The sequence below is a fragment of the Parasteatoda tepidariorum genome, chromosome 1 (genome assembly GCF_043381705.1).
Source record: "Parasteatoda tepidariorum isolate YZ-2023 chromosome 1, CAS_Ptep_4.0, whole genome shotgun sequence".
Lineage (NCBI taxonomy): Eukaryota > Metazoa > Arthropoda > Arachnida > Araneae > Theridiidae > Parasteatoda > Parasteatoda tepidariorum.
This window is the reverse complement of record NC_092204.1, coordinates 71,536,632-71,560,820: the sequence shown is the minus strand read 5'-3', so window position 1 is coordinate 71,560,820 and position 24,189 is coordinate 71,536,632. Positions and strand designations below refer to the sequence as shown.

Sequence of the window (24,189 nt, the reverse complement as noted above, 5' to 3'; positions counted from 1 at the left end):
ATTGAAATACTTTCTGTTTATAGATTTATCAGTCTTATAATCATTTATGAATTATTATTAAAAATAACTTCAAACATGCTGTTTACATAATGTCTTACACTCAATGCACATATACATATCTATATATATATTTCTCTTACACGGCGATAAAAAAAAGCCTCATTACAACTCCCCGAATGGCAACGCTAGAAAATAGATCAATGATTGATGCTAAAAATGTCACATGCCAAATCTAGCTAAGATGGCTCAACATATAGCGCTTTTAAAAACGGAAACTGAAATAACCAGGGAGAGCATAAGCTAGGCAGAAGATCTCTATTTTAGTTTTTTGTCGAAAGCGTTTTTTTTTCCACGAATTTATGTATTACGAATTTATTTGACAGTTTTTGATTTATATCACTAATTTATTTGTTTTACAAGAATTTATTTGTTTATGCGGGTTTTTCCATTGCAATTCACTTATTTAAATTTTTAATAGACTTAATTATAGCCGAAATTTTAACCTTTTTAAAGAGATATCAGTTTTAGAAATTTTATCTCAAGATTTTATACTATAGCACATTTCTAATAGATTTAACGAATTACATGTCATTTATTTGAATTCAAATTTATTTTAAGGACTCAGTATTTACTAAAAAGATGTAATTTTTTTTAGAAAAAAAAGTTGTTATATGGATTTGAATGATTGTTTTGAATTCTTAGAATTTTGTGCATTTGCAATGTACCTAAATTAGTAGCGAGCGAAGCGAGCTTGGTTTGCGGAGCAAACCATATAACATTGCGTAGCAATTTTCGGGGGTTGGCGAGCGTTAGCGAGCAGGGGGCGCAGCCCACTAGTATAAATATATAATCTAAGTATGAAGGTTAAAGCAATTTATAATTTTTTTTCAAATATGATATATTTTTTTTATTTCTTTTAATAGAATCTATTATAATTGTATAAATTTCTATATCATTTTTTAAATGTATATATATTCTTTATAAAGTATGTACTTAATTGTCAAATTTATTATTTTTTTATTTTTAAGGCTAAATTTACATTTCTGCGACTTAAAATTGTTTTTTTTTTTTAATTGCCCATGATGTGTTTCATGAAAAAAAATTATGTATTAGAGTTGCATTAAATATATACTATTCTGTCCTTCTGATTGAATCTTCACATGATCGAAATTTTAAATCAACTGGAGTCACAAGGGAATTTATATTCAACTATTTATGTTAACACAGAACATGCTAAATGCAAAATGTGTGGATTAATCATACAATTTTCAATCTAAAGACCTAACAACTTAAGCAAAAAATTGACATTATACTTACAAATGTATGCAATAATATATACAAATGTATGCATAAATGTATGTAATAATATTTTTATATATACTGCTGTATTTATTGAAATCTTACCATTGCATCTTTCTTTTTATTCTTTGTACTTAATCAAAGGTTTTTTGATTGCATCAAGACATGTGTTTTATTTTATGTTTCAATATAGCTGATAATATTAAGGAAATGTTTTAGTAGCGATTGTTTGTAGATTGTTGTTTGCTTAATTTAAATATTTAGGTACAATTGTAAACAATAATAATGACATTATAATTGAAATCAAAAATCGAATCAACATGGCTACCAGATGTTATCATGGATTGAGAAACCAGTTCAAATCTAAATTCGCAAGTTTAAAAAAAAATACAGTTAAACACAACACTAGTGAGACCAATAGTTTTATATGGCAGTAATTGCTGGGCAATTTACAAAGCAGGCGAAGAGAAATTGATGACTTTCAAGAGAGAAATATTAGAAAAAATTTTGGTACAGTAAAAGAAAACAGAACCTGGAGAATTTGTTACCGTTATGAATTACAATCAAAATGCAAATAACTGCACATAGCAAAAATGATCAAGGTTTCTCAATTAAGGTTTGGTAGGACATGTAATTGGAGATAGCGATGAAAATCCTGTTAAAAATAACCTTCCAAATCCCAGAGCAGAAAAGAAAAAGGTGACGACCTAGAACAAGATAGTTAGATAGAGAACAGAAGTAGTTAAAGGACTTGGGAGTTAATAGATGGAGAAATATAGCATGAAATAGATCTAGTTAGGGTAAAATGACCGAGACTGCCTTGGCCAGTAACCCAGCTGTGGTGCCTAAGAAGAAGATAGTTTGTAGATAATGTTTATTCCAAAAAGTGGCTAATTCTCAACCTGGGCTCTTAATTTCATTGGGTGCTAGTTGTCAAGAATAATGTATTCCAATTTTAAATAATCTGAATAAATTTATAATATGTTTAACAACGAAAAATGACCTTTTAATAATCTCCGAAAAAATTGTGTTTCCCACTATGTTTTTAGAAATTAGTTTTTATAAACTACATATTTTTATAGAAAATCTTGCGTGATTGAGCATTTATATAGTAAATGTAAGACTATTAAAATTCTTGTCTTTTGAAATTCATGTTAATTTGATTAAGAGTTTTTTAAAATTTGAGATTTTGTATATTATTTACTTGCAGTTATGTAGCAATGTAAGTAAAGTATATATGAAACTATGAAATATTCAATAAATTTAAGATTTGTTAAGCATATGTGCTTACCATAAGAACAGCATTTTGGTTATAATTTTTGAAAATTTTCAGCAAATTTTATTATTTAAGTTTTTTTTTATTTGTTTCAAAGTTTAATGTATTCCTTATTGTTGAAAATCTACCCTTTTTATTACTATCCCCTATTGAAGCTACTCTTTTATTGTAACAACCAGGGTTTGTTGATTTAAATCAGCTTGATTTTAATCACGATTTAAATCATAATTTAAATCAAATGATTTTTTTAAAAAAATCATTGATTTAAATCAACTAATTTTTTTTATGTATATATTGATTTAAAAAGTTAAAAAACAGTGTTTTAAATTATTGATACTTTTATTATTTCTTTTCTTAGTTTTAAAATTTATTTTAAATAAATTGCTGCATTAATTAATTTTAGTTAACGAAATTACTTTCTTTCTTGGTATGTGTTAAATTTTAACACAATCGAAATTACATCTTGAAACTCTTGACTCTTGAGATTGAAAGTACAGATTAAAGTAAACATTTAAGTATTTTTTTCTCATATGTTTACAGTATCTTTGACATTATCAGATTTTTTATAAAGAAATTTTGTGAAAAAAAATTTCAATGAGTATATAGATTTTTTTTAAAATTTTTTTAGCTTATCTGTTTTGACATAGGATTAAAAACAAATATTTTAATATAAAAATATATAGATTAAATATTTATTTATTTTTTGATGAATGACTGCATTTATAAACACAATCTGTTACATTTATTTAGTCATTTTAAAAATCAAGAGAGAGAAAAAAAGGAAATCACAATTTTAAATTAAAATTATGATTTGGTAATTGAAACTTTGTTTTATAGTTAAAGTATTCCTTAAATTCTCTATTTCATCTAGTCTTTAAATTTCAATCATGCATTTGTTTTGAAATAGTTGCCATGCATTCAAAGCTATGTACTATAATGAAAAATTGTTTTAGGTAGTTAGAGCTTCTAAAATATTCTTATAATATAATTTTAATATTAATTTAATTTTAATTAAACATTTATAAAGTTTTTTTTTGTCATAAATCAAAGTTCTTACAGTGTATTTGAGAATAAAAATCAAAAAAATCCGATTTAAATCAAAAAAATCTGACTTTTTTGATTTTTTCTAAAAAAATCAAAAAAATCACGAACCCTGGTAACAACCAATAAAAATGTCTTGCTTGCTATGGCAGGACACAGTGTAATATTTAGTAAAATGTTCTATGAATGCCTCTTATTCAAGCTTATCCAAACTAAGTTAGTCAAATTAATATAGCAGCTGAAACCTAGTATTCTTTTTTCTTTTAAATTTTAATTACAAGTGTTAAGCATTTTTGCACTTCCAAAACAAAAAGTTTCCATTAAAATAACAAAAGTTTCAAAGAAATTATTTAAACCACTATTCTCTTGATGTTTCTGCACATTAAATTTGAAACATCTGGAATTCATTTTGAATAAAAGAAGTTTTGCAAGATCCTTTAGAATCTTTGTTCTAAAAGATAATTAAAAAAGTTTATTATTGTAACCTCCCTCCGCCAAAAAGAAAAAAAATGCACCATTGCTCGGGGGTAATATATGTGTTATTGAAGGAAAATAATGGCTTGCTATTTGAAATGTGTGCACAATTATTCAACTTTTTAAAGTGTAGCTTATTTTTGTTGCATTCTTTTAGCATTTATTAGTTGTTATTAAAAATGAATGAAATTTTCATACACTCCTGATATAGCAACCTCATGCTGAAATGCCTGTTTTTACACCATTCACTGGTGTTGTTACATGTAGTGATGACTATTTGAAAATCACATTTCATAAGTCAATTAACTCATTGTCAAGTTACATTTTGTAATCTAAAAATTGTAATGATACACTTTTTGGATTAAAATTGTCATATGATAAGTTCTTTAAAAAGATAAGTTTAATATTAAAGTTCTGAAATTGATTTGTATCAAATGTGTTATGCATATAATTAATTATACATTTTATATTATTGCATTTATAATTACAAGAATATTAGAAAATTATTCATTGTATTACATATTCCGTGTAGGAATTGTGAATATAGTTTTTTTCCACCTTGTTTTCATAGTATAAATAGTCTACGATAATTCTAGGAACTTGACTATTAAAATTACGATTAACTAAAGTAAATTAAATTAGACCTTGTTATAGTAAAGAAATTAAATGTAAGCGATTATTTTATGGAAAATTCCATGCTATTGTAGTTAGTATTTCTTCTCTCTCATAATTGCATTTTTCTTCTTAACTAGGTCTTCAATAGAGAAGGAGAAGATGGTCGATTTGTGAGTGTCACCTTAAAAGCCACTGACAGGGGAAACCCTCCATTGGAAGGAGTTTGCTCTTTCAAGGTGGAAATTACTGATGTGAATGACAATCCACCATTGTTTCATCGCTCAGAATATCACGAAAATATAAAGCAAGACACACCTGTTGGAAGCAATGTTCTGCGAATTGCAGCATCTGATGAAGATGCTGATAACAATGGAGTAGTTGTCTACAGTCTATTTCCAACTTCATCAGAATATAGAGGCTATTTTAGTATAAATCCAGAGTCAGGATGGATCAGTTTGAAGAAGTCACTTGATGTAAGCTTACTTCTTTGTTTTAAATTAAGGCTGCACATCATTTTTCAGGAGAGAACTGCCTAAGAAAAAAAAAATTAAGCTTTTAGTAGTAGCTATGAATTCAGTTTTAATACCAATCGATACGCCTTAATTTTTAAAAGGCTAAGTTCCAAAATGATATATAATCTTTACCTCGTATATGCAAATATTTTAAATATTATTTGAAGTGTTGTCTAAAAACATGTAAGTCTTAAAACATGTTTAAGTCAAAGAAAATTTTCTTTATACACTATTAAATTTTGAAACTAAAATCTTTTGACACTTTGGATAAGTACTTCTATATATTGAAATTTTAATGTAATAATTTCAATGTTTTATCAAGGTTCATTGAAATTAAATTAAAAAATGGTAATGGAATTTCTTATTTAGATTTTTTCCCAAATTTCTTACAAACCTGAAAAGTACATTGACTAATCGAGGGATACTGATTGAGCTCTAATAAGAGTCTCTTTATGTTACCAATATACTTTTTTTGTATTTATTTACTTTTGGACTAAATTAATGCTATAAAAAAATGTAATGCAATTGTTATCAAGAGATAAGCCCAAACTTTTAATTAATGTAATTTTTCTTAAGTTTTTATTTTCTTAAGAGAAAGAACAATTTAAAATCAATATAAAAAAACTCATCGGTTTCATCAAAAAAGTTTTTTTTTTTTAAAAAAACTAGTAAACAGTAGTTCTAAAATTTTGTGATGATTACCTCTATTTGTATTTTAATTTATTTAATATTAAATTGCTTTAAATCTTTATGTTTCAATTGAAGTTTACTAATCAAGTTTTTGTCTATAGCGTGAAAAGTACTTTCTGAGAGCAGAAGCAACCGATAAAGGTGTCCCACCAATGAAGGCTTCAGTGAATGTCATTTTGGAAGTTGTTGATCGAAAAAATAATCCACCTGTTTGGGATCAACCTGTATATGGACCTATTTCATTAAAAGAAAACATCCAGCCTGGTCAAAAAGTAGCAGCATTAAAAGCTAGGCAAGTTATCCATTTTTTTTTAAAGAAATTATTATTTTAAGAATAACTTAATGTAACCTGACTAACCTTGTAATTGACACATGCATTTAAGTGTCAATGTTATTAAGTACTTGTGTAATGATTTATTTAGTATACCAAAAATAATTTTTTCTTTTTAAATTTCAGATCTGGAATTCCCGATAACCCAAGAGTGTTTTATACTTTAATCAAAGGAGGAACTGAGCAGACGAATGGAAAAGATACATTTTATCTTTCACAATATAGTGAAGGCGGCAGCACTTGGGCAGGAATATATGTGAATTATGTATTAGATTATGAAAAAGTCCAGCAGTATAATTTAACTGTGAGAGTTGAGGTATGTGATAATTCAATTGTTAATATAAAGCCGGCAGTAAATATTCCGTTGATTAAGTTCATGTTCCAGTATATTACAGGTTTTAATATTTATGTTGTAATATTTTCAGAATAATGGTGCTCAACAGTTAGCTAGTGAAGCTACAGTTTATATAGTTTTGCAAGACGTAAATGATGAAATTCCATTATTTGTTGAGCAAGAGCAGGAGACAGTGCTTGAAGGAATGCCTATTGGAACCAAAGTTACTCAAATAAGAGCAGTAGATAAAGATGGCACATATCCTAATAATAAGGTGGGTATTAAGCTTGAATTACTGTACTTTCCAGATTTATTTATTTGGAAAAAACAATTTAGTTTGAAGATTGAAGATTAAATTGAAGATTAAGTCAATTTCAACAAACATGAATGTTTTCATTTCATTTCATGTTTGTATTTTTTTTTATCCTTGAAGAGACAAAATATACATACTTTCTTAACATTTGTTTTTTCTAATAATTCAATTTCTAATTATTAAATAGATTCATTCCATTGTACAATTGTTTATTTTCCACACTATTAAAACTAAATACAAATTTTTTCTATACATGCCCAGTTGCTTAAATATTCTGCTTCTTTTGTTAAACACCTTCGATTAAAAAAATTAGCTATTCAAAATGCTTCCCCAAAAAATATTTTGCATTTACTATAATTTTCAAAGAAACTGTTAGCAATATATCTCATTTTGTAAATTTTAAATAATTGAGTTAATACACTAAGCATCTAAAAAATATGTTTAAAAATTTCATATCTAATTTTTTACACCAATAAGGTGTACCATATCTTATTACCTTTTTTTTTCTTCTTCTTATTAACTTAGCTTAAAAATAATACAAATTTCATTAAAATTCTTTGTTATCTTATGAGCAATTTAATAGCAATTAAAAATTTATCTTTTTAATTCCATTTTTATTGTTAAATGTATTTTACTTTTGTTTTTTGTAGGTTTATTATTCAATTGAAGATAAGGATGACGGGGAAAAATTTAGAATCGATCGAGAAACTGGGGAGATATTTACGAAAGAAATTTTTGATAGAGAAGAGAGACAATCCTATGTTGTAATTGTAAAAGCTGTTGATGGAAACCCCTCTGCTAGACCCAATGTTCCTGAAGGTGAACCAAATTCAGGTAAGTTTCAAAGAATTTGTCATTATTATTTTAAAATTCTGTGGCATGTAAAAATGAAATGGCTTTGCAATCTAATATCTTACCACAACTGTAACTGAAATATTAATAATGACAAAAACAAATAAGTGGTTTCCTTGAATGAAAAAAAAAATAAATATTGGATTTTGAGGGTGGCTGTATTGTTTTTGACATATTGTCAATGCTTTAAATATCTGCATATAAAGTGAATTGATAGTTAAGAACTTATTCTTTATAATTTCAATATACAGAGCAGATTAAGAGCTCAGTTTTTTTCAAACATGTGGCTATTAGCTGGTAAGAACTGAACCATATTTTTAATCAAATAATTTTTAAAAAACTGGGTAATTTTTGAAAGTATAGAAGGTCAAGAAATGTTTTTAAATTTTAACACTGAACTTACTAAAATGGATTTTCATGACTATTATATATATATCTTCTCTAAAATGAGATAAAGCTTCAATAGAGATCAACTGTGTGTAACGTTGAGATAATGTAATAATGTATTGTAAATTGGCTCGTACCGTTATACTGTTTTGTTATTATAGATTAAATCTAAATTTTGAATAATTTTCATTTGTAAAATGTTTTACAATCTTTTAATTTAATTGAATAAGGACCAAGAGATTTTTATTTCTCATATAAGTTGGAATGGAAATAAATCCTTATCATTCGGTAACAACTATGAAGAAGTATTTTTTAGTGCTGATCAATATTAATGTATCTTTTCTCTTGCTACTTTAATTATTTTTTTAACTGGAAGTATTTAAAAAAGTAGTTCTGCGTAGAATTTAAAATTATGCTGAAAATTTACAATTGATAAAAATTGAGAATTGAATCAGTTACATTCAGAAAATAAACCATCATAATCACTTTTTGTAAAACAGTCAACTAATAATATTGGAAAACTAAAATATTTTTAGATAAAAACTATTTTGCAAACATTTTTATTTGCCAATTGTCTATATCAAATATTCTCATTTTTAATTTTTATTTGAGTTTTAATTTTAGAGGATTCACTTATTTATAGAGTATTATTTGTTAAATCTACTCTTTTATTTTTTTATTCTTTAAATAAGAAGTTGCACTTAATTTTACAATTTTAATTTTTCTGGTGCTGCCATCTATTGGTGCCATCTATTTCTTTCACCTCTTTATTAAATTATTTTTAATGATATAAAAAAAATCTGTAGATTTATTTTTTATGTTTTATCGCTTTCAAAGTTAAAATTTTTAAATAAAATATTTAACTCTACGCAACCTTTGTCTACTTATTGATATTCATTTATCTAATGAACCCTGGCCATTTTAATAAATTTTATCTTATTCATCTTAATTAATTTTTAATGTGTGCAATAAAATAACCAAATACACATTAAATGTACCTTAAATGCTGTTCAAATATTATGTAAGCTCCTAAGGTAAAGAAAGAGGGCTTTCTGATTGTATTTCTGTTCTTTCTTTTTCTTGTTTTCTTTCTTTCTGGAAACCAGAGTAGTGTAAGCAATTCAATTTATTTTAGGAAAGACATTGGTCATTTTTTTTTCAATAAAGTAAATTGAAAGACATTCAATTTGCTTTATTGGGGAAAAAATAGTAAATTGTAAAAATAATTCGATTTCAAACTTTTTTTTTTACCTAAGCACAGCAAATCTAATTTACCTAAGTACTTAATCAATAATCCTACAAAGAAACTATTTTTAAATAAGTAATTATTGTCTACTAGTATACTAACAAAAGGGGAGTAGAGAACAAGTTTTGATATTATACACTGATAGGCATAAAAATGTTTTTATTCTTGTAATTGGCATTTAATGCTTAAGATTTCAGAAAATTATTTATTTGCCAATTTTTTTAATAGACTGATTTTGCTTAAGTATATTTATGAGGAATCTTATAAATAAATTTTTTTTTTCTATAACAAAAAGTCCTTTGACAGATATCACTAGGTTTAGTAGCTATCTGGGCAAACTTCAAATCTAGTGAAATAAGGATGTATTTATCATGTGACTTAAAAAAGAATATACTTAATTAAAAATCTAGACAGTTAGTATTCTTTTCTTCCTTACTATAGTATACTAATATGGTAAAAAGTAAATTTATTAAGTCATTTGGATTTTTTTAGGACTTTATACTTTTTTAAAAATATGCGGTTCCAAACCAAAAGTTGATTTCAAATTGAAGTGGATCAATAAGGATCATAATAAAAATTTTTACCTTCTTTCATCACATAATTTTTGACACAAGTCTTTCTATTATCATGGTTTCTACATGTATCATAGTTAGAGTTATCCCTAGGAATAAAAGAGGGCAGGGCACTTCCCGTCAGAAAAGGCACTTCGAGTTTTGAAAGGACACTCATTAACACCATGAAAGCTTATTAAAATGTGTAATATTATGTAATGACAGAATTTTATCCTTAATTTTTAAATTACCTTCTATGATACTGTGTTTAAAAATAATTCTCCTTCATTATCACAGTTAATTATTATAACTTTATATATAGCATAGTTTTTTTTTTCTAAGAAAATAAACTAAAAGAAAAAAACAAAGAGGATTAATTTATAATCAATTTGAAATTTTCTTTGTATAATTTAAACTGAAGATTAAGAAAAAATTAACATTTAAATTTGCTTTTAAAAAAAAAAACTTTAAAAAATAATTTTGAAATTTAAAATTACTTAAAAAATTTTCTATCCTCCCTCCACAAAAAGAGATACTTGTAAACATTTAACCAGTTGAGAATAATTCTAACAAAGAAAATATTTGTAATAGTAATCAGAATTAAACCTATAAACAGAATTTATTTAATAATTTATTAATTTATAATTTATTTATAATTTATTTATTATAATTTATTAATTATTTACCTGGATGTAATTATTATTTAAACAGTGTATTAATTTTTTTCAAATGGAATATGAATAAAAAAGCAATGTTTTTAAGAGATGGCTGCTTATTTTTACAAAAAAGGCCAAAAGGGTGCATTTATTGGGATCAAAGGGCAAACAGGGTGGGGCACTCTTCTAAAAACTCTGAGAGTGATCATAGTTATGTAGTTATTATCATGAAACAACGTAACATCGACTTATTCATGTATGGCATTTTCTCTCTCTCTCAATCTCTCTCTTTTTCTTTTATCAAGTATGATCAGGCATATTATTTGAATAAGTGGATGTCTTACAGAACTGTGTATTTTTTACAATAAATATTTGAAGAAAGTAATGAAATTTATTAATAAATTTCTGTGTTTTTGAGGGTGTTGAATTTTCTAGGTCTTATTCTTATTATTCTGAATTTTATATTATATTTATATTATATAAAATATATTTATAATTTTATATTATATTTTCCCTTCATTCCCTCATTTCAATGTTGATAGTCATATTAAGAAATTAATTCTATGCTTACATAATTCCTTTGTTGCATTGTCAAAGTTTTTCATCGACTTTTTGACGTCGTTACCATAACGTAAACTCCTTTTCTTCTTTTTTTTTTAAGGAAAAAAGAACGAAATCAGTAATCAACTATGTTTTATTAATCTTTGAAAGTCGTCGGTAATAACGTCAAATTGAAGTCTCTCCACTAAACATTTTAATTAAATGAATATTTCATATGTCAGAGCTGTTTATGCTCTTTAATGCTTAAACAAAAGAAAACGGAAAAATCCCGTTGAGAAAAAAAAAGACTGAATTAGTTTTTGGAACTTATTTCCTTTTCGTTTGCGTGTAAAACGTTTAATTTTGATTCAGTATATGTAATGCTATTTAAAGAATACCTTCTAGTTGCTTTTAAATAACTGCTTTACAAAAGAAAGTTTTTTTTTTTAAACTTTAATTTCCGCCCTTTTTTTGCTAAGCATTTTATGTTTAGACTAAAAACAACCATTGAATAATTTCTGAGGTAAAAACTTAAGCTTTGAAAATTGCTGTTCGCGAAAAGGGCACCCGCAATTCGCCTCAAAAATACATTTCCCTTTAATGTTAACTTTTCCCCCCCGTCCTTTCTTTTTTTTCCTTCTCTTTGTTCTGAGTGAAATTTGACAAGAGGGAAACTGTATACCTAAAATAAAATGTCTTTTCCCTTTTCTTTTTGTTTTGGAATAAAAGGTTGTCTTTTATGGAGTTGCTTCCTAAAAAAAGCGCTCCTTGCGGCTTGAAACCCTGTGATGGGATTTAAGTAACTTCGTTACAGTACACCGCTTGTAAAGGCTTCAAACCATTTGAGAGAAGAATTTTTTTAGGCGTGCGTTGTTTTTCTGTCCTTTCGTTTTCTTCATAACTTGACATTTCCTCGATTTTTCCCTTTAGGAAAATAAATAAAACATATTTATGCTATTTTTTATACAACTTCAAAGTCATGCTTTGGAAAACCGATCTTCCAAGAATTTTAACTATTAAAGTTATTCTTGTGAAGTTATGTTTCAACTTAAGTATTCAGTAGTTAAAGTGTTGAAGGAAAAAAAAAAATATAGAAATGAAGTTCTTTTTTCCTTTACATTGGGAGTATCGAAATCGAATATTTTCAACTGAAAATTTATTCATCACGTGTTGACATTATCGCTGAGTGATAGAGGTTTTAATATGGCGACAGTAAAGCTAGGATATATAATATATATCGTTGACGATATATCGCGATACTTTTCCCGATTTTTAACTTATTTACATTATTTTAAATTAGTAAATAGTTTTGTCGGCTGAAAGGAAATTAACACTTACGATAATGATACAATATTTATGATTCGTAATGATCGCGATATTATGGTTATTGATGCATGGTAATGATGATTTATCGTTAAATTATTTTTATAGTAGTAACGCCCCAATTAAGTTGAGATTTCTTGTTTGGAGCTTTTTTATAAATAACTATTTTCTTATTTCACTTGAACATTTTATTTTAACTGTTTTTTCTTCCCAATTTTATTTCGGCACTTCGATTTCTATTTATGTAGTGTCAAATATTTATGTAGGTTTTTCTATTGCAATCACTTTTTTTTTTCAAATTAATAATTAAAAATAAATTTATTGATTGGTGAAAGTGTCCGTCTCAACTTTCGTTAAGGATTTGAAACTTTTGTGGATAGTGCTTTTGTTACTGTATAGTGTTTTGTGGATAGTGCTTTTGTTGTACTTAAAAAACTATATTTATTATTATTATTTTACCAGATGCTACCTGAGAGAAAGTTTTTTTTATTTATTTTATTTACCCTCTTTAATTTTTGAGTTTTAAAGGAATTGTAGAAATTAAAAATTCTTTTAAGACATTAGTCTTTAAACAATGTCACACTTGGTGGGAAGGGTTTCCTGAAATCGTGATAGCTAGTAACAAGAGATAAATAAGCGGCAACAAAATGCACGAAACATCTTTTATTAAAAATACCTGCAGATTAACTATTTTTGTATTTGTTTTATTTTTTCATCTTTCTCAGCATAATAAGTACACTTCTAATCATTATCAAAAATCTTATCAAATCATCATTAATAAAGAGGATAAAGTTTAAAAATAAAATTTGAAATATGGCTGCATCATGTGTTTTGTGTCTGTATTGCTAGTACATGACGTATATTTATATATAATATAGCCTGACCGTAGAGGGTAATGGAAGTGTGACACTTATGAGTGGGTCAAAACCATTAGAAAACGGGTGGTCCTTTGGGATCCTTATGTGCTACGTCTATTAATAAAAGTGAGCACCAAAAAAAAAGAAAAAAAAAGAAATTACGCTTGCATGTTAAAGACTGGTATTGCTTAGACGCAGGATTGTAAATAATGAAATTTCAACTTTTGTTGATAATTTCTTATCCTTTAAATATTTCTATTATTAATATAATTATTTTAAATATATATTTTAGTCTCTTTTTAAAAGAAAAACAGATGTTACAAAATTGTTCATTTTTGTGAAGGTTATTATGGTGTCTGAGCTGGTTTTCCGATTTCAAAAGGTATTTTGTGTGCCAATCAAATTCGGTACTATTTTGTGTGTCTTAAACTTTCACTATTGATTAGTTGCCTAGAAAAAAAGAAGACAACGGGATAAAATAAAAGGGTAAAGAAAAAAAGGAAATATTTTTCCCATGTCTTGTCTGGAGCTGTGTAAACACGGAAAGGGAACTCATTTGGAACTTGTGTGTCTTGTTTCAATTTTGAAGGGGCGGGATAAGAATCCACCTTGTTATTTTCAAGATTTGCTCCCTCACAAATAGGAAAACCCTTTTTTTCTGCCAGTTTGTGCTCTAAAAAAGTACAGATTCGCGCACTTTAGAGAGAGATAAAAAATGAACGAAATAAAACCCTTAAGGGAAAAAAGAAGGGAGAAAAAAAAATTCTTTCGTTCAAATAAGTCCGAATAAATAACAAAAGAAACGATGATCCCAAACCAAGCAACACGTGGTGATGGATAGAAACGTTGGAGACCCCGCGGTCCTCCCTTGCTGCTTCTCATTACTTTTAAGGGAGTAATTTAAAAATCGATGAGGTGACAGAGGATAGAGCTGCTTTCGATTATAACAAAAATAAATTGAAGAAGTATTCGATCTCAAGATAAATAAGTCTTCCTTTCTCTTTTTTTTTTCCTCGTCTCCCCATCGGAAGATTTTCTCCATCGAAGATTTTGGCTGGCATGTCTTGAAGCTTAGAGCACCAGCTTCTTCTAAATTGTCTTTATTATTTAACCCCTCTGGATGTTTTAGATATGCTCGTATATGTTAATATAATGTTAATGAAATGGAAAATACGTTGTTCTGTAATGGGTGTCAAGTTTGATTTATTTTTTTTATCTAGTGTCCTTCAGGGCGAAATTGTGCAGGATCAGTGAATGTTATTGATTAAAATAAAGTTTATATTCTCAACTGCTATGTTACTACATTTTGGAAGAGTTTTCTTTAAATTGGTCAATTAAGAATATGATTCTTCCTCGTATATGTAAATTATTTCTTTCTTTTCGAGTTTAGTAAACATATTCATTCTTGTTAATTAGTATGTTAGTCGCATCCTGCTGATATATTGGATCTTCCGTAAAGAGGACTCTTAAAATATGTATTTTTTGGAATCCTTCACTATAGGTACTTCTAAAATGAACTTGAATTAAACATTAACGGATGTTCATTTTGTTAAATATAATTAATAAATATTCACTAAATAAATCATATTCCTTTTAACTAATAACGGCACATAATTGACGTTTAATGTCAAATATATACTTTTATGTACTAGTGGTGCTTATTTTGTAATAAAAACGCTATCAGTTTTGATTATAAAATTCAACATATTTTGTGTTTTGTTTAGGCTGCATTTAATATTTGTTAAAATCCTTGACACAAAAAATCCGCGTATCAGGACAGGGGTCGCTAAACATTATTTAAGCGAAGGGGGGACGCTGTTGAAATCTTAACTAATCACTACAAAAAGCGAAATTAAAAACATAAATTGTTTTAATTGCCGTAAGAATTTTTTTTTTCAACTGCCGTAAGAAACAAAGGGAGTGAACTGAAGATTTTTTGAAATACCTTCAATTGAAATGGTAATCAAAAAACTTCAAATTTCATTAGGCAATTTAAAGACAGCTATTATTAGATCGTCAGGTATACCCTCCTCCCCAATGATTTGTTAGTAAACTACTTCTCATGTGAATAGTTAAGTACGATAACGGTACATAATAACGATTTAATGTATAAAATAGGGTGATCTAATAATGTACCCTTATAATGTAAAAGTTTTATTTTTAACTAAGCTTTCGGTTCGCATTACTTTGTCTAAATTACTGAAAATATTCAAAGTTAAGAAATAAAACCCAATTTTTGAATGGAACTATTCTTTAAATGGAGCATTTTTTAAAAAGAATCTTTTCGGAATGAAGCTTTTAGTTATAAATAAAAAATGAGTTATTATACCAAAAAATCTAAATATGTCTTATGATAGATTGTCCTGCGGTGGATGGCAGAGACAAATTGTTATCGACCACCACTTCTCTTCAAAATACTTTACTTTAAATTCTTGAAATTTAGCAATGCAAAACTGTTATTTCACGAGCTTCCGGAAGCGATCTTCTCAGAAATATGCGTGTTATATTCATTAAGTATCAATCTATTCCTCTTCATCGTCTAACAAGAATCTATCGTTGCTTGTTTGCATATTAAGCGGATACTTCATTAGTTTTAATTTAGCTCAAAAGGGTAATTAGTGTCACCCTAGTTCAAACTCGATGATAAATAGAGATTTCGCATGCATTTCAAGCCATCAGTAATGCTGCTTGTCGGAAGAAATTTATTATTGACAAATCAATCAATGAATGCACTTAATTTCGGTGTTGAATGATGCATTCGTTTTTATCCTATTCTGATACTGACAAACTGTTAATGCTGAGCCAGTTAAAATGAAACTGTTTTAGAAAAGTCAACTTGGTTTTTTAACTCTAAAACCCTTTTACTAAAAGAAAAAGGCCGCTGGATTGGAAAATCGCGTCGGTCCGTATGGTTTCAATATGCCGTACGAAACGAAGTGGAAGAACACTAAGTGCCAGTGATGGTATACGCTAAAAAACAAACTAACATTTTTACTTCAATGGGGTATTTTCAAATGTTAAAAAAAAATATTAACAATAAATATTCGGTATTAAAACATTAAATTTAAAGAAATTCAGTGTCAAATTTTAAAGAATGACTAATACATTTATACTAATATAATTACGACTAATAAAATTATGTCCCTCTATAATATGAGCTAAATGGTAAAATTTATAACCTGAAATCATGAGTTTCCGCTCTCCTAAATAAATTTCCTTACTTGGACTTTTTAAAGGTCTTCTTTTTTAGTCCACCGTTGTTTCAATTTAATTATTTTCTGTCTTCAAACATTGTTCACAATTTTAAACTTCGTTTTAACTTTTTTCACATAAAAATATGAATTAAGGTAAATATGATTGAAGGTAAATTTTTCATTTACCTTCTTAACATTATTGGAAGAGACAATATCTTTAATGTTATGTGTATGAGTCAGCAAATATAATCGGAATAGCCTAGGATCTGTTTGGACCAACTTCAATACTAGGTTAAATGGGTTACTAGGTTAAAATCATGAGAAACTTTTTCTGTCTTGCTTGGAGATAAAATAGTGGTTTTGTATTTTATTTATATCCAAGAAGCATCTTAATTAACAACAAACCTGAATTATATTTATCAATTTATTTTTCAAGTTTTCTTATTAACAAATAACCGCGCACTCTAGCTTTATTGAATTATGTATTATTTTAGCTTTCAATTCTTTGAAATGCATTAAGATAAGATTACTTCAAAGAATATTTAAACAAAAAATGAAAGCATAATTGCTTCATTATGTAGGGGGAGAACTTATTTTTATCCTCTTTCAATCTAAATAACACTCCAGATGAAAATGGGTTTTATGCTATCTCGAATGCATTAGAACTGTAACAATTATTTGCCTCATCTTAATAAAACCTAAAGATGAAAGGATTATTTTTTCGAGTTTTATTTTTAAAAAAAATATATATATATATATAACTGAACTAGAATTAATGACAACAGAGAGTTTGTTCAAGCGTTATCGAATCATAAATAAGTAACGAAATTCCTGGGAAGAAAAAAAAAATTAAAAGAATGCTTTTATCATGTTCTAAATAATGAGATGGTTTTGTCTGTAATTACCTTATGGAAATGAAGTCGATATTCGAATATTTATTTATTGTACATTCCCTATATTCCAAATGGAAGGGAAAAAGAGTCTGAATATAATTGCTTCGATTCTGCTTAAAAGCTGAGTATTTCTAACTTTGTTATTTTGCAGAGCATTATCTTTTATAGCGTACAATGAAACAGTAGTGTTTGATAATGAGAATGCGAGAACTGAAGGCTCTACTTTTTTTTTTAAAGCTGAGGTGAAGTAAATGGCGTGATATTTATTGACTCTTGAGATTCTACCGATTGTATGTTTTTTTTCTTTCTTTTTTCTTCTTAGATTCTACTCGGAATTTTGTTTGCTATTAATTTTGCATGCGTTTTGTTTCACATTTTGAATTTTAGGAGAAGAGGTTGGTATCAGCAAATGATTCCATTCCTTGTGGAACTAAATTTGTCGACCAAAATGGCTTATCTTGCTAGTGTAGTATATCTGTTTTTTTAAATACCAAAATAGAAATTTTTTTTTGTCATGGCTTAGTTGTGTAAATATTCGTCAAAAATGTATTCGTTGTTCCTTCCCTTTGGGGAAAAAAAAAAAACGCCAATTCGCAGAATTCATCGAGTTTTAAAATTTTCGTACAGTTCTTTTACGATTTTAAATTTTTCAGTGTATACTTTTTTTAAATTTTTGTTGTTGTTTTTGTTGAAAATATTGTTTTTTTTTCTCCTCTCATCCTTATTTCCACTCTTTTCTTACAATAAAATTATTTATCGATTCAGTTATAATTATGTTTCTCTAGTATGTTGCAATATATTACCTTCTTTAGGCGTAGCGTCCAATGCATTAGACAACATTTGGTACATTTTAATCGCTTAAAAAGAGGTTGTAAGTTTTTTGTTTCTGTTTTGTACGTCGTCACTAATCGATTTTTTAATATAAAATTCCTTCTATTTACTATCTTTTGTTTTAATTCAGTGAAAAATCATAAAAAAATAAATTCTATATTCAAGTAACTTTTGGAAGTTTTATGGCACATAAAAATCTTATTGAGTCTAATGCATTTTGTTTCAGAGACAAAATGTAAAGAAATACACCATAAAAATATCCTACAAGACTCAAAAAATGCTAAAAATAACTAAATGAATTTTTAAAGGGAAATTTTTTTTTCTCTAGTGCGCTATTTGCTATTATTTAAAGCTGGGGTCTTAGAAGGTTAAGCAAAACGCAAAACAATCCGTGAAAAATTCATGCTCTTTTTTTAAATTATTATTATACATTTTATAATTAGTGTTTTTTAAGTAATATTACACAGCAATTTCCTTACCTGTAATTATCCGAAAACATTACTTATTTATTTCTATAATTCCATGGTATTCATCAATTAAGCCCGCTGGGATGATCTTAGATTTGTTATCCGGAGTTCAGAGAAAATTTCCGCAACATAATTATCACAGCTTCTATATTTGTATTAAACTTAAAATTTCTGTTTGATTTATTTACCCCCACCTTTGTCTAGCTTTGAAGGAAAATTCTCCATTGAAGAAAAAGATTCCTAAATGAATTGAAATTTCCTTAATGATAGCAATTTCACGACGCCTCTTTGTTGTAGCGGTATAAGCATTGCAGAATAGAATAAATGCTTCTTTTTTTCCCTCCCTTGATACATCGAAGTGCAAGGGGTTCGTGTTAGGAAAATTACGAGGGTAATGAGGTCATTTATAACGAAATCCGCCAAATAAAGGGCGCCAAATTTATTCTGAAAGCGTATTGACATTTCTTAATCTAAAGTTTGGTGGAAGGAAAGGCTTTCCTTAGAAATATTACGGTAGATTAATTTGTGGTTAGGAATTGTGTTGGAATGAAGATGTCTGATGCTACAGGATTGTCAAAATATGGAACATTCTTAATTATTTTTTTCATCCTCGATTTAATAGCTATTCATGAATTCCTGTATGCTAATTCTGTTACGTAGTGATAAGAGTTTATTGAAGAATGTGATGGAATAAAAAACTGAGCAAGATTTATCGATGTATTTGTTAGCGGAATGAATAGTTTTCAAGTTTGTTTAACATAGCTCATCTTTTGTTCCATGTTCTCCTAAAAAATCGTTTGGTACTTTTTTGTTTTTTGTTTTTTTTGCAAATCTTCTTTTTTTCTTTTCTTTAACTGGTTTTTAATACTTAAAGGAAATTAGCTACGTATCGAACATGATCCTATCTTTAAAGTTTATATTATTTATAAATTTTTTTTTTTTAGATTATTGCGCAATTTGCATTGATTGCAATCAATGCAAATGTTTTTTTTTAAATTTAATTTATTTATTTTTAATAAATTTTGTCATATAATATATCAGATTTAATACAAATGTACTCAGATATTTTGCATTAAAATTATAATTTTTCAACAAACTGTACATTGCATGGAAATAACGTTATATCAAATATAGTTGGTAGTAATTGTCATCTGATGGTAAAAATTCTTTGTGGCCATTTTTCTTTCAATAGATTATGTGCGATATGCTTACTCCTCACATTATTTGAGCAATTTGACCTCAAATGACACTACTTGAAATAAATAGCTGAACCCTAATACTATGACCTTCAAGTCCAGATTAGATCTTAGAGATTAAACGGACTCAGCCTCACGAAGGCTCGAGCTCGTTTCCCGGAAAAAATCTTCGGGCTCGAGAAGGCTCAGGTTCATCATAAAATTTTTATAAACGATTTTATTACTTTAAAGCAGATGTTTTTTTCAGTTAATGAGTGTAAAAAATGTAAAATTTATAAGGTATAAAAATTTACAGGCTTTGTAAGGCTAGCGCTGATTATCAAATTACTTTTATTAGCGCTAATTATCAATGACTTCGATTTTGATTTTCTTTTTTAATTTTTTTATAGTCATCTTGCACTTCAGTTTTTCTCTTCGCTTTTTCTTTCACAAGTTAGCGATAGCAATAGATTTTAATTTTGTAATACCCTTGTCTCTTTACTATCTCCGAAGGCCAAGTGATGAGACCGCAAAATTTGACCTTTCTCCCTCATATATCTCGGCTTCGGACGGGCAGCTCCAAAAGCAAACCCGAGCTCATCTCTTCCTCATACTCTACGACATAATTTGTATTATTACATTATTTAAAATTGAATCTAATGAACACCCATGTATAAGAGTAATTTTTGGGCCGGAATATTCTGGTTGGTAAGTTGCTGGGCCCATATCCATGAGGTCGTGAGTTCGATCCCCGCCTGCCGAAGATTCCTCCTGTATTAAATGGTGACAGGTGCACGTAAAATCTGTCGGGTCACAAAGTCCTCCATGTGCCCACAACTAATTCTACCTCTGGGGGTACTGAATTGAAGATTGATCGTTCTTTGGTTCAGGTCAAAATTACGACCCGTGGATGCATGAATAGGTTTGCCCTATAAACGGGCAGTGACGTGTGCGTGTTTGAAGCCATACATGGTTTCGCCGAAAAGCAAGAAACACACCCTCTGCCTTAAATTCGCTTGGAACTAAGCAAACTTGCTGGTATTGGCAATAGGCATTAGAAACAACAACATAGTAATTTTTACTAGTTCAGGTAGGCGTTCACTATTATTACGAAGTGTAATATCTTCTCGACTTAAAATATTTGTAAAATCCTTGAAAATGAAAAGTCCATGTAAACTCTTACTTATATATTTTAATCACTCAGTATTTGCCGGACTTATCTATTATTAACGATGGTTTGATAAATCCCTCATGTTAATCGTTTAAGTGTCTTTACGAAAATTGATGGGGTCACCCTCACCTCGACCCCTTGTCAACCCATTTCTATTTATTAATGTGGTTTAATCGTGAAAACCATTAGGATTAGCTTCCAAAATCCCACGCGTGGTTCATCGCACTCATACATATTAGATAATTACCGGAAGTTTATTATTCTGTCCCGTACAAATCCCCGGTCGAGGGATTTTCCTCATTTTCTACCCATTCGTTCTTAAATTTTCTGAAATCTTTTCTACACAAACTGTAGGCTCTGCAGTAGCTAAAATAGTTCGAAAAGTCCACTTTGATTGCTCCTCCCCTAATTGAGCTGGAAAGTTTCCATCTTTGGATGATTATAATTATGGTCTTTTATTATTGTTATTATAAGCATGAAAGGCATACTCTCTTGGAAAGAGTTCTTACTTTACAGGTTTTAATTGAAGCTTTTGTTTTTTTCGAGAAACTACGATTGTTGTAATTAATTTGCCGGAGGGAGGCTTTCAACCTTGATTCGCCCTGTTTCGCGTTTAATTAATTTTAATTAAAGAAATCGCCTGGCTGATAATCGGTGATGTATTTTGTTTTCTCTCTATATAAAAGAAATGTGCATAATTTACTGATTTTTAGAAGCAACTAAGATATTTTTTTCGCTTCTCAATATTAGAATTTTACCACCAGCGGGCTCGGAAATAAAAACATACTAATTAATTTTCAAAAAGAAACTTTGTAATTATAATTTTTGATTTAACAGTAAAGAAACTTAATAACTAAAACAAATGCTAGGAACACATTCCTCTCGCTAAGATGACCTCACTTCAGACAGGGGACAAAGAATCTGTAAAATTTATATTTTGTGAAGCATTCTTCTTCCTTAATTTTTTTTAAAACTAAATAACTTATAGCAAATGTACTAATGCAAAATGTTATATAAAAACTTGTAAATTGTTACTTCGTCACAAGATGTTGAACCTATTTTTATTGTACAGTATTGTCACATATAAGGTGATGGAATCTGAACAAAATAAATAAATGTTTCATAGTAATAGTTTCACATACACTATTGGCTTATTTTCTATTCCAAGCCTATTTATTTATATTAGTTTTTATAATAATTTTGTTTCCCATTGTATATAAAAAATAATTATATTTAAAATTTCATCTAGAAAGTTAATATGGTCTTACTACTGTACCCACTGGTTGTAAAATTCTAATGTCTTAAACGGAAAAAAAAAAAATCATTTAAATTTCATAGGATAATTTGTTGCCTTAAAATGTGAGTTAGCGATTTGACTATTCTGAATTATTTCCTTTAAAAATGAAGAAATTTTGTAAATATTGTATATTAATCAAGTATGAGATTCTTCCGACTTCTAAACTTCGGAAGAAATTAAATTTCTGAAGGTTATTATTTTATCCTCTTTAACACGTTGCCCTAAACCAGTGGTTCTTAACATTTTTAAGCAGCGACCCAAATTTGAGAAATATGTTCATGTCGCGACCCAAAAAAAAAGTCAAAATTAGGCTGAGTAAGCCACAATGACTTCTAGGAGGTGTTGGTATTATTATTATTTGGTGTATTACTAACTTTTTTGGTTCGACTCAGCGCGACCCAAGAAAATGCTTCGCGACCCAATTTTGGGTCGCGACCCATAGGTTAAGAACCGCTGCCCTAAACGACAGCTATAGCCGTCTGATTTTTGGTGATGTGTTGATAATTGACGGCAATAGCCGACCTGCGCATTTTAATTAATAAAAATGAGCATCATTAATGCGAAGTGTACTACATGACGCATTTATTTGTTACTTATTCCAGTAATGCATCGAAAGAAAAGAAGAAAAAAAAAGATGTAACATTCCGTCATTCACTCTGGTAAGAGAAAAAAAGCGTCTTAAAGTTAAAGTCGTCGAAATTTCCATGGAAAAAATTGTGAAAACTTTCATTTCCAGACATATGACTGACGCTCAATTTCATATGACAATCACTCACAATTATTTTTTTAAAAAAAGTGTTTCTTATCATGATTGTCAAATTAAGCTCTCGACATCTTATTAATCATGATTTATTTATGAAAGCCTAACAGTTTGTTGAACTCTTTTCAATGTGCGTAAAAAAGTATGTTAATAATTTAAATGTTTTGTTTTCGAGCAAAATTGTTTCACGCACCTTTTTTTTTTAATTTAATTTTTCAGGATTTGAGTTGATAGGTATTTTCAGACTTTTCGTTCTTTTCCCACTCACATGCTTAGCCATTGAAAACCCATGTTTACTACATCAAAATATCTAAGTTAAAGTTCAGCGATCATTTCATAATTCTTACGTTGCGTTATCCAAGAATAAAAGATTAGAATATATAAAAATGTTATACATTTTCCAGCTTTCAGTTCAAGTAAACGCCTTTTGTATGTTTCTTTTGATCTTTTTCGCCAGCTTACGATGCTATCAAATTTTTTATTTTATTTAATTCTTTTTATTCATCGAAAAAATGTTTCGAGTTACGTGAATTCGCTGAACAAATGATTTCAGCGAAATCAGAATGCCGTTATGTCATATTTTCTTACGATTTCTTTTGATGTTGCCTTTTCATTTAATCTGTATTCCTTCTTTTTTTTGTTCTTACATATCAAACAAAAATCATCCGACATTTTTTAAATCTAGTTTTTGATGTAAGTTTTGTTTGTCTGAGAGCAGCATTAATTTTTACAACCGAATAAAGTTTTTACAAACAGAGACAAAAAGAAAAAGTTCTTAAGCCTTTTAGAACAGATTTTAAGTCAATTGCTTTTTTGTAACCCCTTCCCTGTTTTGACAATGTCGAACTAGATCCTTCTCTCTGAATAAAAAGGATTCTAACTTTCAACTTCTTTTTATTCCGTTAGAAGAATGGAATAAAAGATTTTTAAAAACTAGGTGGATATACGTTTTTTCTTGTCGAATATATGAAAGATTTAACCAGGCGGCAGAAATTCCTTCGTCAGATTTTTCGAACATTTTTTTTTCTATTCAGTGTGTACGTTTGCCATCCTCCCATTCCCCCAACCTCTCCAACTTTAATCTTGTTGCAGATGTAAAACCAT

At 28.2% G+C, this 24,189-nt stretch overlaps 1 protein-coding gene across 2 annotated transcripts in view; it reads left to right on the top strand.

Moving 5' to 3' along the window:
- Positions 1-24,189, top strand: part of LOC107450889 (neural-cadherin-like) — a 301,080-nt gene that overhangs the window by 51,330 nt on the left and 225,561 nt on the right. For both annotated transcript variants that reach the window (XM_016066818.3, NM_001323824.1), the window contains 5 exon segments: positions 4,843-5,178; positions 6,009-6,199; positions 6,365-6,554; positions 6,664-6,846; positions 7,536-7,719. In XM_016066818.3, the coding sequence (XP_015922304.1) occupies positions 4,843-5,178; positions 6,009-6,199; positions 6,365-6,554; positions 6,664-6,846; positions 7,536-7,719 (1,084 nt within the window).